At 36.2% G+C, this 20,219-nt stretch overlaps 1 protein-coding gene across 1 annotated transcript in view; it reads right to left on the bottom strand.

The window, feature by feature from the left end:
* Nucleotides 1–19,025, bottom strand: part of LOC141291528 (carbohydrate sulfotransferase 11) — a 32,745-nt gene extending 13,720 nt beyond the window's left edge. The window contains exon 1 of the mRNA XM_073823683.1: nucleotides 18,434–19,025. Coding sequence (XP_073679784.1) covers nucleotides 18,434–18,527 — 94 coding nt within the window. The 5' untranslated portion in view covers nucleotides 18,528–19,025. The remainder of the gene's footprint in view (nucleotides 1–18,433) is intronic.
* Nucleotides 19,026–20,219: the final 1,194 nt, after the last annotated feature.

Below are 20,219 nucleotides of genomic sequence, written 5' to 3'. Positions count from 1 at the left end.
AGATCATCTACTCTTCCCTGTGCATAACCTCTGACCTACTTTCTGTACGATCTGAATTTCTGCGCTTTGAATTTTGAACACTGAATTTGATGTTCCGAATTTTTTTTCATCTTGAAAACTTGAAGTTGTATTTTTAAAAACTGAATATTTGAAGTCTTAGAAATCGGAACAAAAATCTGCTGTTTGAAAATACATGTCTATTTGAAAATCTGCGATTTGAAAATTCAGTTGTGTTCAATTTCAAATGTTCAATATTCAAGTTTTAAAAAATCGAATTCAGAACTATGTTAAATACCATATAATATTCAGTTTTGTGAAATGACACTTGTCAATAATTCAAATTTGTACAATTCAAATTCAAAAAGTTTTGTCATAATATGAGCTCCATAGATTTCCTACTTTGATAAACACATGTCAGAATCATTGTTTTGTTATGTATTTTTGGAGATGGTCCGAAATTAAAGCGAATGCGAGATATTTAAAGTTTTCCTCCGTGATTCAGTTGCCATGACATCCAGTGAGTGTTTACTTTTGACGTAATCGGGCGCGAGCCGCGCAACGCGACACTTCACCGCAGTAAGCGTTTGAATGGGTGTGGAGGATGTCATTGTCCAGGAAAAGAAAAGCTGACGAAGAAAATAGAGTTTTCAAAGATGATTGGACAGAGAGGTATGCGTTCATTTTGCCCCAATCCAGCACGAAGCCATTCTGTTTGATTTGTAACGAGACAGTTGGAGTTGTGAAGAGTGGAAATGTCAAACGGCATTACAGGGCTCTCAAGTTTTAGCAAAAGTTTGGAGTGAGATTTTATCTGCTAGGGGAGGAGCCACACAGATATTTGCACAGGGGCCGCTCTGGCCCACCCAGTTCTCTTAAGTTTTTGCTAGCAGTTTAATTTTACTTATTCAGGGCTCTCAAGTCTCACGCATTCACCGTGAGACACGCATTTTAGCCAGTTCACACGCTCTCACGCCACACCTTGTATTTCTCACGCTGAAAAGTAAGAGATAAGGATAACTTGTATATAAAATTAATAGACGAGGCACAAGCATGCGATGTTAAGTTCTCTGCCGAGTTCATAACTACCAGCCAATCAGAAATAAGAATTTGTGGTTTCCGGGTAAATTATGTGATCCCGCCAAGTGTATTCATTACTAGGCAACATGGGTGCCAAATTTGTGTTTATTTTTGATACATTTGTATTTTTGAAAAATATAAAACAATTTTTTTATTTGGATGAATTTGTCTCTTTTATGAGATTTACCAATTGTAATAATTCATATTTGTGCTGATCAGTTATGAACAATAAGTAAAATTAAACTGCTAGCAAAAACTTAAAGAGAACTGGGTGGGCCAGAGCGGCCCCTGTGCAAATATCTGTGTGGCTCCTCCCCTAGCAGATAAAATCTCACTCCAAACTTTTGCTAAAACTTGAGAGCCCTGGTTCCGGACCTTTCTCATTGATGAAAATTCAGATTTGGACCTTTGAATGTAGACTTTGAGAACCCCTGGTTTACACGGTCGTCAAGGATACGCGGAGAGAATGTGGGCAGCCACGCCATCGTTTTCAAAAGTCTCCGTTTTGGTCCGTTTACACTGAAACGCAACACCGGAGTTTTCAAACTAAAACGGGGGTCTACACACTGATCTATACAGATTGGGGGGTCTACAGCGCTTTTAAAAGTCTCAGTTTTTGAGGGTTGAAATCGACGGAGTAGTGTAAACGACATGCACAACGTTAACCGTAGCAAAAGTTACAAGTTTTAAAACGTATAGTTTAACGTATAGTATATTGGCTTAAAGCACTCCGTGTGAAACCATGCATGGACTTATGTTTTGACTCCTAAATGTCACAAAGCATTCCAAGAAGAAGACAGTAAAGGCTTATGTTATGCCTGAGCTGTAGATTTTGAAACTTTTAACTGTTAGTTCTAAAAGTTAAGTTGCAAGACTTAAAGGCAGTGTTTTTGTATAACTATTAATAGTTTATTTTAATGTATGCCTTAGTTTTGATAATTTAAAAAAAGTAATTTGAAAGTTATTTTTATTTGTTTTTGTCTCTCAGAAAATGCTTTATTTTAAACCCAGAATTTATATCAATTAATTCATCTCAGTCAACTTTGTTATCGTTCACAGTACAAGCACAGACAGTAAAAAATTGGTAATAACTAAATGCTTATTTTTGATGGAATATTGTTGCATACTATGCATTAAAAAAATAAAAATGTGGATTTTAGGAAACCTGTCTTATTTTCTCTTGTATATTTAATATTGCTCTTTAATTAAGCAAACATACGTTTTATCCGAGTACTCGATTAATCGATGGCAGAATACTCGATTACTAAAATATTCGATAGCTACAGCCCTAAAGTAAGCCAACAAAACATATGCAAATGGATAAGTTAAGTCTTTATAAGGCTACATTCACGCTGCAGGCAAATGTGGCCCAATGAGACTCAGATCTGTTTTTCTCATGACAGTGTGAACAGCACAAACCATATAGAATCTGATCTTTTCAATTCAGATTTGTTCCACTTTCATATGTGGTACTTAACCCGATGCAGGTCAGAAGATTTGCAATGTAACCGTAATCTGAGTCATATTGGGATTCATGGAACTTTTACCACTATATCAGGGTTGCCAGGTCTTTCACAACAAAACCCGCCCAACTGCTACTCAAAACTAGCCTAAAACTAGTGCAATTGCATTTTAGAGGAGATCCACCAGTAAAAAAAACAAACAAACAAACAAAAATGTTTAGATGTGGTTTCCCTGGTAAAATTTGCAGTCCAGGACTCCAGGGGCTAAATATCATGTTATTGGGATCACTTTAAACTGCAGACATGAAAAACAACCCGTGGCCAGAGTGTTAACATATCCCAATTCCGCGGGAAACCCGCAGACTTGGCAACACCTGGCAACCCTGTTCGTTTTGTTCTTTTGTGCATGCGATTCAGTTCAAAACCATGATCTGTTCACACTTGTTTGTTTTTTTTTGCTCACGTGTGACTCAGATCTGTTTTTCTCATGACAGTGTGAACAGCACAAACCACATGGAATCTGATCTTTTCCATTCAGATTTATGCTACTTCCAATACACGTCAGATGTTTTGCAATGTGAACAGTCATGTCGGAATTCATTCAACTTTTACGTCACTCTAGATCAGGGTTGCCAGGTTTTCACAACAAAATCCGCCCAATTGCGACTTAAAACTATCCTAATCATGTTTAGGAGGGGGTCCCCCAGTAAAAATTGCATTCTGAGGGATTACATAAACATTTTTGGCGTGGTTCCCCTGGTAAAATTCCACTAACGTGATATTTCCCCCCCCTGGAACGCAATTGGACTAGATTTAAACTAGTTTTGAGAAGCAACTGGGCAGATTTTGTTGTGGAAACCTGGCAACCCTGTTCACATTGTTCTTTTGCACATGCGATGATCTGTTTACACTGCTTATCTGATATTGGCCACATATAAAATAAAAATGTGAACAGCTAAAAAAAAAAAAAAAAAAAAAAAAACAGATCTGAGCAAAAAATCTAAACTGAGGCTTGCAGTGTGAACATAGCCAGTGTGAAAAGCACAAACCATGTCGCATCCTTGTCTTTATATTCCCTACTGCCTACGCATAATTTGGCTGGCTTCAGTGGCAGAACAGACTATTAATAAATGCATAATTGCATACTTTATGTCCACAGTGTATACTTCCGTATGACGCAGCACTGCGCAAGTGTTGCCAAGTCCACCGTTTTCCTGCAAAATTGGTCTACTTTTTTCACTGTTGCTGCAGGTTATTTTTCAACTATGTGGGTTGAAGCGACACCACTGTGATATTTACTCCCTGGAACGCGATTAGGCTAGTTTTGAGAAGCAATTCGGCATATTTTGTTGTGAAAACCTGGCAACCCTGTTCATATTGTTCTTTAGCGTGTGCGGTTCAGTTCAAAACCATGATCTGTTCACACTGGAAACCTGATATTGGCCACATCTAAAACAAAAATGTGACCCTGGACAACAAAACCAGTCATGAAATTAAGATTTATACATTCATACAAGCTGAATAAATAGGCTTTTCTTTGATGTATGTATGATGTTTGTTAGGATAGGACAATATTTGGCCAAGATACAATGATTTTAAAATCTGGAATCTGAGGGTGCAAAAAACAAAAAAACAAAAACAAAATATTGAGAAAATTGCCTTTAAAGTTATCCAAATGAAGTTCTTAGCAATGCATACTACTAATCAAAAATTAAGTTTTGATATATTTACGATAGGAAATTTACAAAATACCTTCATGAAATATATCTTTACTTAATATCCTAAAGATTTTTGGCATAAAAACAAAAAAACAAAATTGAGCCATACAACGTATTTTTGGCAACAAAAATATACCCGTGCTACTTAAGATTGATTTTGTGGTCCAGGGTCACAAATGTGAACAACTATACAAAAACAAGAATCAGATCAGAGCAAAAAATCAGAAGGCTCGCAGTGTGAATGTAGCTTAAATGTGCTTATATTTCTTTTATTTCTGGGCTTTCAGCTTATTACTGTTATAGTAAAGAGTGACTGCAACATTATAATAGGAGAGATCTGCTTTTTGCACAAGTCTGCATGGCTAGTTCACTTTTCAGCCCTGTATAATCAGGCTTCAAATTTAAGGCATGTGAATATTAATTAATTCAGTCATGAAGATGTTGCTTGGTAACCTTCCGGGAGCATCTAGTCATAAACGTAATTAATATTCCTGATTGCTTAATTCGCCAGATGATTAGCACCCACTCAACAACGTTGAGCATTAAACCTGCTCGCTGAATGAAAATAAAAGTTAGCATAAAGAGCTGTACTGCTCACATACAATGTTTTAAAAATCATATCAGCTCATATTTATGACCCACTTAAGTTGGTTACCTCATAACAGATAATTGTTAAACACTAGTGTGCATAAAAAGAAAAAAAAGGAACTAGGTCTATTTAGTGTTGCCAAACGCCATGAACATATCAGAGCTACCATCACAAAATGAAGGTTTTTTCACAATATACTCCTCCTAATCATAATCAACAGATGAGAATCTTTTTTTTAAAAGGAAGTCTTAAAGTGTCTGCAAGAGGACGTTAGGGGATGTCTGATTCACAACCACAGAATGACGTGCAAGCTAACTTCCTCTTGTGCCTTTTTCTTTTAACAGCAACATAGTAATTTATAGAGAATTGCCTAAGTGAAAAGATGACTAGACAACGCAGTATCACCCAAAGAAGTTCCTCGAAACTATCCTAAGCCACACAGTAGAAAAAAACACTTAAAAGGCTTCCAAAGTTGGCCAACAATGAGGTCTCTTTTTTAACCTTGTTAGTATGCACTATGAGTGAGGTTCCACAACTCAACCGAGGCCAGGCGGCGACAACAAAGGTTGTTTGCTGGAATGCGACACAGGCTTGTGGCCATTTATGTTGGCCTGTGAGGGTTTATAGAGGACAACACACAAATCAGCAGGCTTTTATCAAAAGTTCGCAAGGTAATGGGCAGGAAGCCCTCCTGCGGCGCTGCAACTGCTCGCTTACTAATCGAATTCTGCTCGGCCTCGTGTGGAGAGAGTTTTTTGTTGTGTGCGGTGACTTTTGAGTTTTTGTTTTACTCCCGCGATCAAATGATTTATCTTCTCAATTGTCTTCACAGCTGGTGCTCTCGCCCCTATAGTCTAAATATAATTAGACTGTGGTACATGGAAGCACATTCAAATGACTTTGAGGATCATGTTTCTCTGGTTGAAATAACAGTGGAAACAGAAGAGCTTGCTTCCTGGACGCTGTGATGTCAGGAAGCATCATTTGTGTGTCATAAAACCCATCAGAATTAGAAGTGAAACCAGTTTCGTGTTGAAATCAGAACATTTCGCAAGATGTTCTTATTCATGTGCATTAAACCTATTTGCCATAAGTCTTGACTCATGCACGTTTTCCCAGAAGTCGCTACTTCAAAAACACAGTTTCCAGTAGAATAATAAGTATGAAACTGGCTTACTGTAACTTCTGTCTGTTGACTGTTTTTCCAGCATCCTCTTTGTAAATGGCATGGCTCAAGTACTCGGCGATTTGTGTATAATATTGCAGCTTAACATTGACTATGTTTATATAACCATTCAAAAAGTTTGGTGTCATTAAGATTTTTTTTTTTTTACATTTTTCTCTCTTATGCTCATCAAGGCTGCATTTATTTGATCTAAAATACAGTAATATTGCCATTTTTCTTTACAATTAAAGCAAAAATCGCTTTTTACTTTCACTGATTTCTATTTTATATATATTTTAAAATATAATTTATTCCTATGACGACAAAACTGAATTTTTAGCATTACTTCAATTTCAGATGATCCTTCATGAAATTATTCTCATATGCTGATTTGATACTCAAGAAACATTTATTATTATCAATGTTGAAAACAGTTGTGCCGCGTTTTATTTTTTTTCTATATTTAAAAAAAAAATCTCTGATGAATAGAAAGTTCAAAATAAAAGCAATGTTATGCTCTACATAATTATATTATATATAATATATCATAATTTTGTGAAATATTATTGCAATTTAAAATAACAGTCTTCCATTTTAATATGCTTTAAAAAATAATTTATCCCTGTGAAGCAAAGCTGAATTTTCAACATCATTACTCCAGTCTTCAATGTCATATAATCCTTCAGAAATCATTCTAATATTCTGATTTACAATCAATGTTTAAAACTTTGATGCTTTGATAAATAAAAGTTTAAAAGAACACTATTTATTCAAAATAGAAATTCTGTGTTACAATATACACTAATATTCAAAAGTTTGGGGTCAATAAATGTTTTCTTAATTTAAAAAAAAAAAAAGAAAGAAATTAATATTTTTATTTAGCAAGGAGTGATAGTAAAGACTCATATTGTTATAAAAGATTTCTGTTTTGAAAAAAATGTTGCTCTTTTTAACTTATTCATCAAACAAATCAAAGAAAAAAGTATCAAAGGTTCCAAAAAATATTAAGCAGCACAACAGTTTCAATAATAAAGCAACATATTAGAATAAATTCTGAAGGATCATGTGACACTGAAGACTGCAGTAATGGCTGGTAAAAAATTCAGCTTTTCATCACAGAAATAAATGATATTTTAAACTGTATTAAAACAGAAAATTGTTACTTTAAATTGTAATAATATTTCACAATATTACAGTTTTTTTTCTGTATTTTTGATCAAATAAATACAGCCATGATGAGCATAATTAAAAAACATTAAAAATCTTACCAACCCCAAACTTTTAAATGCCAGTTTATAAGCACCCCATAATTCTGGGAGCTGCAAAATAGAGGCAGTAATGAAATGTTAAGCCACGAAAGACATTTTTAAACAAGAATGAACATGACTGAGAATTACTGATTTGATCAAATTACTGTGCAAAATTACTAAAATGCTTAGGCTGAAATTCTAATGAATACCTACTGAGAGTTTTACTTACCATAAAGTGTTCTTAGGGTAGAAGGGACTTTTTTTCTTACTAAGGCAATCATTTTCCTTTCTGCCCCAAGCACACTAGAGGAAGTACTCCAATGGGTGCCTTAATATGCCATAAAGTAAAATTACCAAATGAAGAATGTGCTTAATCAGAGATTTGGATAAAGTTACATCCACTCATAGTGGCCCTGTGCGTCCTACTCTACAGTATTCCATTGATAGCACGAGCTTTACTCTCATAACTATAGATGAAATTGAGAAGAGAGAATGAGACGCATATAATATGAAAAGGTGAAGAAAGAACGTGCTTCTCTTTTTCAACTCAGAGCCTCAGTGTGTGGGTGTCACTCTATCCCTGACTAACATAGAGCGTGACTGTTCATCCCAAATCCCAAAATTGCATTTTAGGCTGGAAACTTCCCCTTAATTATTAAAAGGACACTGCCCTTTTCTCTTTCACAGTCTCGAAGCGTGAACAAATTATCAAAACAAAAGAAAATGAACTTGCAACCCTCAAGCCATTCTGCATCAAGAAACTGCCCTCTATCCAAGCGAGTGCCAGTGTTTGGCAATCTGTTCGTGTCCTTTGCGTGATTTGTTTATCCTATCCAAATCTCTGGCGGCTTAAAATCCATCTCCAGTCTCAGCTGTCTGAAAGGAAGAGCAAAGGATCTGGAGGGCTGGCGGAAAGCTGACCAATGCCCCGGCAGCGCGTTAAATCAAAAGCATCTTGTGCGCAGTCCCTCGTAAAATATAAAACAGGTCTATTGGGAAACTTGGCCCCGCAGAGCAGAACGACTCCCAGAGTTATGTCATTTTATGGGTAATGTAATGCTTAGACAAACCAGCAATGGCTGATGACGCTATACCAAACGCATTTGCCTGAAGGGTCCTGTCAGAAAGTGGGTTTTAAACTGCTAAGTTTATTTACCTGTGCAAGAGAGCATCAAAACCATGCTTTGCTAATAGAATCAACATCCTCAATGAAAAAATTTAACTTGTGTCATCATTTACACACCCTTAGTCATTCAAAAACCTGTATGATTTTCTTTCTACTACAGAAAAAAAAACATAAAATTTCCAGGGTTTGTAGAGATACTGTAAAATTAAATTCCAGGACTTTCAAGAACTTTTCAACCAAGAACTTTTCAGCTTTTCAAGGACTTCAATCAGAGATCTCCCTTATGGTTTGATGCGGTTTGAATCTGAATTTTTTTTTTTTTTGCGAAACCACTCAAAAGTCCCAAACTCAATCAAATGATTCACAAACCCACTCCAATTTCCCAGTCTGAATGATTTGTGAACCATCATTTCAGATCAAGACTGGCAGATCGCAAATCATTCAATCCACAGAATTATTCATGATAAGCAAAGTCCCAAACTGAATCAAATGATTTGCAATATGCAAAGTTTCGATCGAAATCAAGGCAAATGATTTGAGTACCCCTCTGAAATCCCGATCTAAATCAAATGATCAATCACGATACGCGATTTGAAGTTCAGATCAGAAGCAAATGATCCACGATGCATGATCTGATTGGAGTGTTTCGAAACAGTGAATCATTCTGTGAGACAATGATGTAACTGATTCAGAGAGTGGATCGTGAATTGTTCAATTCGTGAAATTATTCACATTACGCAAAGTCCTGATCTGAAATAAAGGATTTGCGATATGCAAAGTTCTGATCTAAATTAGTTATTTGCAATAAGTGACTTGACGTTCTGATTGAAATCAAAAGATTTGCAATACGCAAAGTTCCGATCTAAGGCAAATAATTTGCGAACCCCTTCCAAAGTCCTGATCTAAATCAAATGATTTGTGATATGCGATTTTAAGTCCCGATCAGAAACATATGATTCCTGATACATGATTCAATTAAAGCACTTTGAAACAGTGAATCATTTTGTGAGGCAATGATGTAACTGGTTTGAAGAGCAGATTGTGAATCATTCAATTTGTGAAATTATTCACAATATGCAAAATCCTGATTTGAATAAAATGATTCGCAATAGGCAAAGTTCTGATCTAAACCAGATGATTCGCAATGCGTGACTTGAACTTCTAATCGAAATCAAATGATTCGCAATTCGCAAAGTTGCAATCTAAGGCAAAAAATTCCTGAACCCTCTCCAAAGTCGCAATCTAAATCAAACGATTCATAATTTGCGATTTGAAGTCCCAATCTGCAGCAAATTATTCACGATACGCAGTCCAGTTGGAGTGCTTTGAAACAGTGAATCATTTTGTGAGGCAATGATGTAACCTATTCGGAGAGCAGATCGTGAATCATTCAATTTGCGAAATAATCAAGCGGCAACCTCCCCCTCACTCTATTGAAACCAACACGGCAACTGGTTTCAGCAACCAGCTCCACCCACGTCCCGCCTCTTTGCCCATTTTTGATTATCCGGGAATGACGCGCGATGGCAACAACCGAATCCTGCACACTATGAGCTTCACAAGTTTTAATCAATCCGAGCGGTTCCAGCGTAAATGACTGATTCGGTTCATCTGTTCCTCTTTTCGCGTCTTCAGCCATGTTTACATTGTCAACATTATCAGTACTACTACCGGTTTAGCTCGATAGTTCTATGACATGAACTGAAAGAGCAAAAAGGCAAAAAAGTATGTTTTTTTTTAATTGTGTGAAATTATCATGAAAAAATTAAACATTGTCTTTCAATAATTCAAGCACTTTTTCAAGTACCTCTTCAGTAATATTGCTGCTTTCAAGGGTTTTCTAGGCCTTACAAAATTCAAGTACTTCAAGCACTTTAATCACCTTGTACGAATCCTGAACTTCAAAATTTCTTCTTTTGTGTTCTTTTAGAAGGAACCAAGTCATACAGGTTTAGAAACAACATGAGGATGACTAAAATATGTCAAACTTTTCAGTTCTGGGTGAACTATTCATTCAAATCAGTTGATAAACGAAAGTTTATTCCAAAATCGATAAGGCCAACCTGTGCGAGCATAGTTACTCCAATTTAATACAACTAGAGCATAAAATGTGTAAAAGGCACGTAAACAATTTAGGAAACAATCTAGCCTGCATTACTGGAAAAAGTCAAAATCCAAAATCCAATTTGATGTTCAGTCAGTTCATAATGTGACTCAGTTTTCAAGGATAGAGGAGTTTTGCGTCTAGGCCTCTGGAGTAATGCACTTCATAAACTTTTCCAACAGGCCCATGTCGAGCATTTGCTTGATGGTAAAGAATGAGCTCATGTTTTACAGCTGTGCGGCGTAAGTGCTTTGGAACAAATTATCCATGAAGAAATGAACCCTGTAGGCCTGTACAATTATTCGACTAGTAGGACAACTTGTTGACCCATCTCACTAAACAATTGTAAAAATCAACATCTAGAATACCTAAAACTGCTTTAAAATTACCCTTAAATGTGCAGTTCTACCAGAGCGAACTTTGAGGGACTCGACTGAGATTAATCAGACTGTCTATGTCGAAGTAAACAAGCGAAAAGAAGTGTGACGTGTGGCAAAGTCAGCAACGTTGCCTCTGTAAACATGAGCAGCAGTAACTGATGGTGGTCAGATAAGCAAAGAAACTGCTGCACATTTAGCAGGCACAGTATAAGCCTTTATCAGAAGAGTACAAGTTACCCACACTGTGACTTTAAAAGGACTGAGACATCATCTTAGTTTCAAATTGCCCACAGTGTGTGTGATAGAGCCAAGGTCAGAAAGTTTACTGGAAATGGTCTTTTGACAAAAGCTCACCCACAGTCCAGCTGAGCATTCGATCTGTGCTCTGACTCACAGTCACTTACTGCAGAGAAAGGGAAATAACTCCATATGTTTCTCATGGACGAACCACTAAACTTTCATTAGTTGTACCTCACCGCTTGCCTTTGGCTGGACAAGTTTTCTTGATGTTGGCTTCAGGTAAATAGAAGCATATCAGCAGAGGAACGAGGGGAAATCCAATATTCGATAATTAAGTAGCTTTCCCATCACCAACACATAAGGATGAACCAAGTGGTTTTGTGAAGAAACATACATAAACACAAAAGCCATTTTAAGGTAATTACTGATTGCTGCTTCAAGTACTAGGCCAAGACACCTACAGAGCTACTTTTAAGATCACTTGTATCAGCTCTTTTTATTGGAACCACATTTCAGAGGCAAGGACGACACTACAGCCAAACTTCCTGTGAAGTGTGACCGTGTGACCATTGAAGGGGTGTGGCTTAGCAAATAACTGTACATGAGCCAAACTAGAAAAGCTTTGAGCAAATAATGCACAGAAATGTGAGCCTACAATGAGTTCAATCACATTTAAGCCTATTTAAAAACTCCCTATTTAAAAGTTTAGACTAGCCTTGATTCATGTATTAGTTGAAAGGGTTTAAAGGGATAGATCACTTGAAAATGATTAAAACCAGTTGTTCTGAACCTGCATTAGTTTCTTACTTCTGTTGAACATAAAATAAGGACGTTGGTAACCAAAGAGTTGATGGCAGCCATTGACATCTATACTATGGGGAAAAACTCCTACGGAAGTCATTAGCTACTGTCAACTACTTTGTTGCCAAGATTCTTCAAAATAGATCCTTTGTCTTTAACAGAAGAAAGAAACCTAAACACAGGGTTCATACAGATAGTGTAAATGAAATTCCAGAACTTCAATCAGAAATCTCACATATCAAACAATGTCTTCTCTTTCAAATTCTAAAAAAAGATAAATAGATACACATAAATATACTAATAAAACAAAATGGCAAAAATAAAACAAAGCACATGCAAAGTATTACTACTAAACTATTACAAAATATACTACACTTTTACTATAGTAAAACCACAGTTAAAGGAGTTGTTCACTTCCAGAACAAAAATTTACAGATAATGTGCTCACCCCCTTGTCATCCAAGATGTTCATGTCTTTCTTTCTTCAGTTGTAAGGAAATTATGTTTTTTGAGGATTTCTCTCCATATATTGTACTTCTATGGTGCCCCCACGTCTCTAAAATGCAGTTTAAAAGCAGCTTCAAAAGGCTTCAACTGTCACGAACCAGAATACAGAGTTCACACAGAGCTAGACAAGATGAGCATTTGAGGTTAAAATGTAGATAAATGGAGAGAAACCCTGAAATGTTTTCCTCAAAAAACATTTTTTTTTTTTTACAACTGAAGAAAGAAAGACATGAACATCTTGGATGACAAGGAGGTGAGTACATTATCTGTATTTTTTTGTTCTGGAAGTGAACTACTCCTTTAATTTTCTTAAGGGATTTGTATTTGTGCATACTTTTTTTTTCTTTGTTTTGCTTTTATAACTGTACTGCCTTAATCGCTTGATGTTTTCTACTGTTTAAAAAAAAATCTGATAAAAAGGTTCACAAAACGACTCCAAAATCAGCATCTGAAACAAATGAAGTGACATACACGCTCCGAAGTTCCGATCTAAAGCAAAAGATTTGCGAACCATGCTCCGAAGTCCCGATCTGAATGATGATTTGTGAACCATTTGACTTAGATCAGGACTTTGGAGCAGGTTCGCAAATAATTTGACCTAGATCAGGACTTCAGAATCTTTTGATTTAGATCGAAACCTTGCGTATTGTGAATCTTTTGATTCAGTCAAATGATTTACGAACCTGCTCTGAAGTCCCGATCTAAGTCAAATGATTTACGAACCCGCTCCAAAGTGTTGATCTGAATCAAATCATTAGCGATATGCGATTTGAAGTCCCGATTTGAAACAAATGATTTGATACGTGATCCGATTAGAGCGCTTTGAAATAGTGAATCATTTTGTGATTGGTTTACTGATTCAGAGTTTCGAAAAGTTCAGTTTTACCCATCACTGCGTGCTTTCTAAAATCATTACAAGCGATGTTAAAATTCAAAATTAAATGAATGGCTCTTTTAATTTGATCTGACTTTTGCTAGTGAATCACTTAATGCGAATGATCAAAGTCACAAGTTTGAATCAATCAGAGCGGATCCAGCGTAAATGACTCACTCAACTGATTCAGTTCATGTGTTCCTCTTTTCAAGTCTTCAGCCATGCCAGACATTGTCAGTACTACTACTGGCTTAGCTTGCTAGTTTTATGACATTAACTGAAATAAACTATTGAATTTGGCTTGAAAAGATATGTGCTTATTGAAAAAAATAAACAGATAAATTGTCAAGGACTTTAAGTGCCTCTTAAGGAATATTGCTCATTTTCAAGGGTATCCGGTGAAGCACCTAATTTGTCTGCAATTATTAGCGAATGTGGCCCAACAACAGCAGTGTCTTTAAAAATGCAGGTGTGTTCTACAAACACCTGTTAAGGAGAGACAAATGAAGGATCACATGATGTACCACTGACAAGCTATTTCCCTCTGGCGGAAGACTTTCTAGGGTCAGATCCTGAACTATTATTGAGCAGCATGTACCATAAAGCTGTTATTCTCCTTACTAACAAGTCTAGGCAAGAATGGTTCAATGAGGCCAAATCTAGTCTAGGGAAGTGGATTATTCATTTAATTTGGGCGGGAAAAAGCTTTTGCATTGACGCCAGCCTTGCAATCTTGGCTGTATAATTAAACTTTTACTAAAAGACTCTGAACTTGGCTCTAATCTAGGTCTCCAAAGAACTGAGGTTTTGTTTACAACATGAAAAAACAGGAATAAACATTAGCTATTACTACCAGGTTATATCTTATGTGTTTAAAGTCTCTTATCTATAGTTTAAAGGAAACTAACCATAATCTACTTCATAATCATACTTTTTCACCCCTTGCTGCTTCTGATCTTATCCAGGTGGTTTTCATACTCATAAATTACTGTCACAACACAGGTTTACCTTCATACACTGTCATGAGTTTGAGTGATCTCTGGTTGAAAAACCTGACCTGGTCATATGAAGTCTTTCCCAAGACTCCAGGGAAAGTCGAAGCCACTGACCTTTAATTCCCCCATCTTTTCTAATCTCATGCTATCCTTCTTCAAGGTGATCCGTTCCTCTGCGAGGCATCAGGGGAAAGGTTTAAAAGGTTTTGGAATGCCCCAGAGTCTCCCAGTGGGGGCTTTCCAAACATTCCAGGGGCAGTTTTTCTCCCTGTCTGCTTTGTTTCCAGCGGGCTTCAACAGCCTTTTTTGTTCGCTCGCTGTTCTAAACAGACTGAAGTCTACACGTGTGCACTCTAAAGACAGTTTGATGTCCTTTTTTGTATGTCAGAGGAACTGCGTTTATGTGGCATGCATGTCTGTTATCTAAACTTTAACTACCTAAGCTTGTCAGTTAGAAGTGATGACTGATTCGTTTTTTAGGGGACTTCAATCAGACAGTCATTGCTTAAGGCCTTGTTTACAGCTGGTATCAAGATGCGTTTTTGTCGATTCGATTTCAAGCGAACAACATTAAATACACCTGTGTCAACTCAAACCAGAGGTCCCTGGCTCAAATTTTTGATTTTGTTAATACTGTTCCTGAAGAGAGATAAACATGTATAGCGATGAAAGCCAAAATATTAAACAGGGTATCTGCAGATATGAACAAGTGAAATTTAAGACTTTTTAAGACCTTTTTAATACCACCTTATATGAAATTTAATACCTAAACCTGTAATGGAAATGTTATATTACATGCAAATATGTAATATTTAATGTGTTTAATGTAAAAAAAGTAAACTAAATATACAGTGAACTTTTCATATCAGCAGATACTATTCCACACAAGTGTCCCATAAAAGTACCACTTAGAGATATCTGGTGATGTAAACAATTTATTCTGAAGCAATATTTTCATCAGTGCTCTATCAGCTCTATCATCTTAAATCTGCATATTTGATTTACCTTTATAAAGGCCTGTTTTTACTTTTGAGATGTATGCATCACCTTTGACATTATTACAGAATTACAATTTATCAAATTCTATATGGCTGTTAGCAGTCAGATTACATAATTTACAATACATTTATGAATGTGCAAATTAGATATGTTGGGGTGGGGATGCATACTTTTAAGCATACTAAACTACCAGCAGGTGGTGGTAAGTCAATCATGAGCGAGTTATTGAGTTATTTCAACTGATTCGAGCAAAACGCTGAATCATTCAGTAGTAAAACGATGCTTGGAGAATGTGCTAGACTTTTGCTGTGATCTTTGTTTGGAACTATTTTCGTTGGTGAAACAGAACAAAACTGTAAATATTTTGTCTAAAATGTAAGTAACTACTTGACTAACTAGTTTATTAAACTGAAATTAATGTAACATTTGTAATCGTGAGAATATTCAGCAAAAAGCTCCCTTGGTATATTACTGAACAATATCATGTTATAAATAAACTATACATTTTCAATTGTTCCCCAAGTGTGTTTCTTTAGAGTTTCTTTATGTGTGCTGTTACGCTCATTTGTTAAAGTATGTCACAAATAGACCAGAAATACACTTATCAATTGCGGTTTACGCTGATTGTATTAAAATAGGAAACTTTCTTGCCTTTCGATGCTTCGCTGGTTATTTTTGTCTCTCCAGTTTTAATCAGGCTGTTTGTTCGGTCGGGCAAGAATAAAAAAACATTTTAGATGTATCTCGAAGGCTGGGATAGCTTGACTTATATTTATTGTTATTATTGAGACCATTATATACAGAAAACAGCATGTTGAACCTGTATTCTGCTACTGCGATTCTGTCTGAAGAAGCAGTAACTACCGCAGGGGGAGAAAAAATTTCGTCAGACACTGCTGTCATTCCAGTCGCGTCTTGAAAACACACGTGCTGCGTCCCAATTCGCATACTATCCGTCCTAAATAGTATTCGAAAATAGAAGTATTAGTATGTCCCAAATCGTAGTATGTTTAAAAAAGTATTCCAAAGATTCCCGGACGGTCTACTACTTAACTTCGGAATTTGAAGTGCGGATCAATGTACACTCTAACGGCTAATATTGCCCACAACACATTGCACGTTGAACGAGGATTCGATTAAAACTACAAACACGCATAAAAAGTGTTAAAAAACTACAAACATGGAGGATATGCGCGACCAACAGACAGGTAGAGAAAGGGGTTTGAGTGATAAATAATCAACGTGTAACCTGATAAATTTTTTTTTTTAAATGTTATCCGCATTATATTTCATGTGCAGCAACATTATGAACTTTTATAATGATAGGTTTGGTCATTAACGTTTAAATGCATAATTATGCAAACACAAGAGCAGAGTTCTGGGCATGAAAGACTTGTGAAAGAACGTGCCTCTTCATTTCTCCCTAATACGGTAGGAAATGAAATTAAAGGAAATGTAGATAATGTTAACTGTGATGATTGACAGGGCAGTTTAAACAGTGACAGGATTCAGGTAACTAAGCAACAGAGCGTCCGTTAAAGAAGCAGTTATGACCAAGTAGTATGTCCCAAAGCTTGCCTACTATTCTGCTACATACTCAAAAGTATGTACTTTTTCTTCACAAAAAGAGTACATACTTTTAGGGCATAGTATAAGTAGGCGAATTGGGACGCAGCAACTCTGTATTTCCGGTGAAAATTGCCATTTTGAGCCCCCTCTACAAAATAGTGGATTACTAATAAAAATATTAGAAAAATGCCAAAATTTGAGCCAGGGAAATTTCTGAAATTTGGTTGATTTGACACTTGATGACCCAGGAGTGAATGGAGTGAGCATTACAGGACGTGTTTTGATAAAGTGCGCAAAACAATTGATTCCAAAGTTGCTGTGTCGCGCTACACACAGATGAAATTGATGCCATTTGCTTCCATTTTCCACTCACTCATAAACAGCGCAATGGCTTCAGTCATTCAATCACACATGGTCTGGAATCAAATGTGCCAAAATAAGAGGTGAGGAAATCCTAACACAAGTGGTCAGATGAAAATGCATTTAAAATGCATGTTAAGACTCAGCTAATAAAGTGATCAGATTTTAATTCATCTTAAAACCAGGTGCAAACAAGGCAAAAATGCAATGGTAAATGTAACTACATAAATCTTAACATTTACAGTGAAAATTTGGGACAGCAAAATATGGAGGCTTAACTTAGGTTATACAGTAGTTAATGAAACAGCCTGTTTGGGGTTCAAACCAACAACTAGGTTTTTAACCAACACACCATTTAATGTGCAGTGACATTTAGCAACTTGAAGGAAAATAGCACAACCGTTCCTTGACAGCAATGACCCAGACATTTAGGATGTCCGGACCAGGGAGGAGCTACAGGTCTAAATGCACTTGCATCATCACTGCCCACCGTTAACGTTTAAAAATGTGAATGTCATCAATCCCAGAATGAATTTAGGATGTGGTCATGACCTGTTTCAAAAAGTCTGATTTGTAACCTACATTCGGCTGGTGAAGCGTCATCTAACTTCCTTTTTCCACTGATAAAACAAAGTAGCTGTACACCAATAAGTTTACAGCTGAATATTATGCTCTGTACTCATAGCCCAATCTAAATTTCAGTCCACAACTAAATACATGAATGTGGCCAACAAAATCGTATTGTAATTTGTAGACTACCTGGTTTGCATTTTTGCAAATTAGTGATTATTTAGTATTATTGGTATACATTTAATCACAGGAATCTCCTACATAATCTTGTCCTTGCCACAGTTACATTTCTAATTCAGTAAAACTGGATGTTGCATATTACAATACTACAAAAAACAAAACAAAACAAAAAAAGATTTATTAATTTAAGATTAATGTGTCCAGGTCATTCGTTGACTAGAGGCATAAGCTATTTTGAACACAAATATATTTAGATTTAATGAACAATACTAAAACGGTCTCCGTTAAAAAATATTTCTGCATATTTAAAAAACGAGTAAACGAGTAAATAAAACAAACTATGACAACGGATCTTAATAAACAGGCTAATAAGGCTGGATTTGTGATCCAGTTCATTTAAAAGATCCGACTCAAACGAACAAATCCTTTATGAATAAGACATCGCTGCTTTCTTAGTAAGGCTCACCTGATCTTGAGATGTTCTGGAAGTATAATATAAGAATGAAAAACGACCCGACGCATGTCGCCAGAAACATCCGACCCACTTTGGGCTTTATCATTCTGATACTCCTCTAACGGACGATGCCGGACTCTCGCCCGGCGACGGAGGTCCGAGTAGGGCTTTTGTCGCCGAAGAACAATCCTAAAAGCGTCTGTCCAACGGGTTCCTCATGTTAGAAAGAAACACAAAAACAGTCCAAAAACATCTCGGTGGAAACGAATTCCGATACACGCGTTACCCAAAGCAGCCCGCTTGTCTACCGGAGAACACACCGCTGTATAGTTGGGTGTTACACGAAGCATTCACTCAAAAAAACTTCTCAGGTCCAACTCTGTTTCAGCAAACCTTCGCTTTCGAAGCGGTCGCGTTAATAACGCAAAAAATCCATTGATCGTCTACATGTCTTTGGTACGTCACATGTTGCTGTTATCAGTTGAACACTTAACTTCCCCTAAACCTAAACCTAAACATGGAGGGCATTGTATCAAACTTTCGTGCATGACGTCACGCCCACCAGCATCTAGCCGAGTGTCCAGGGGCCCCTGGATATGACGCAACAACTGGAGCCCCTCTAGAGCGTTTTACGAACGTAAAACTCGAGCGTTTTCTAACCTTACTGAGAACGTAAAAAGATTTAAACAGATTTGAAGTAGATTAATAACTCACGTTCGTGTTCTTAAAGAAAAACTATATAATCTATTTTTTAATTTAATTTTTTTAAATTATTTTCAAAAATTCAAACGCTTCAGTGACAACCATATACACTTATAAACGTGTCTAATTTTAAAATACTATACATTCATGTGTCAAAAGTGATTTTTGCATTGTACAAATAATGCATGTTTAGTGACATCTGGTGGAAAATACAGGAACATTCTGAGTGACTGCTTTGCTCTTCTCCAAACTAGGGATCTTCAAACTTAAAAAGCTCCTAATAAAAAGACAAATGGTGTATACTGTATAAAACTGAGTGATGCAGTCTACATGAGCCATTTATGATGCACATCATCTACTCTATGATGTTCTACTTTATGAGTAGGATAAAAGTTTTACTAACAACTTGGAAAAATCTGAATACAATTAAAAAATAAATGTAATTTTGTACTTTAACATGTTTTCCCACATGCATTTTTGTTCTAAACTGAAGGATGTTGTTAGGTTCATTTGAGGTCTACAGCAATGTGGTAAGTGTGAATTCTCTAGAAATTGTGGTGAACTGGCCTTTTTCAGCTCACAAAGAAAAACATGCATGCATAAAATTTACTGTTAAGTACATAAACAGTGCATGCAGCGATGTTTCAAGTTTCCTGTATTAGATCAAGACTTCAATATTAAGACAATGTAAATAGGAAGCAGGTTTTGAACAATAGTGGTCATGACGAACTTTAGAGATAAACCCTATTAAAATGGGTCATGTTGATTGAAGTCAGAGTCAAAGTCAGATAACAACTCGTCTGGTCAAAATGACACAAAGCTGAAGGAAATGTGCTCGGTTCAAAAGTATCTAAAAACATGGGATGTTTTTTTTTTAAATAAAGTATACTGAATTAGCAACTAAGATGTTATGATAGTGTTTGGTTCAATGTATATTCAAACTAATGAATCCTTAACTTTAAAATCAGTATGATCAGCTTTTACAAAGAAAAATTGGATTCAAAATACAACGAATCTCATAAATTACACTTGTCTTGAAATATTGTTAAAAATGTAATTGTTTTTGATTTATCTCTGAAAAATATATATTTACATT

The sequence above is a fragment of the Garra rufa genome, chromosome 18 (assembly GCF_049309525.1).
Source record: "Garra rufa chromosome 18, GarRuf1.0, whole genome shotgun sequence".
In the NCBI taxonomy this organism is placed as follows: domain Eukaryota; kingdom Metazoa; phylum Chordata; class Actinopteri; order Cypriniformes; family Cyprinidae; genus Garra; species Garra rufa.
Note: the sequence above shows the minus strand (reverse complement) of the source record. Positions and strands in the feature narration are given on the sequence as shown.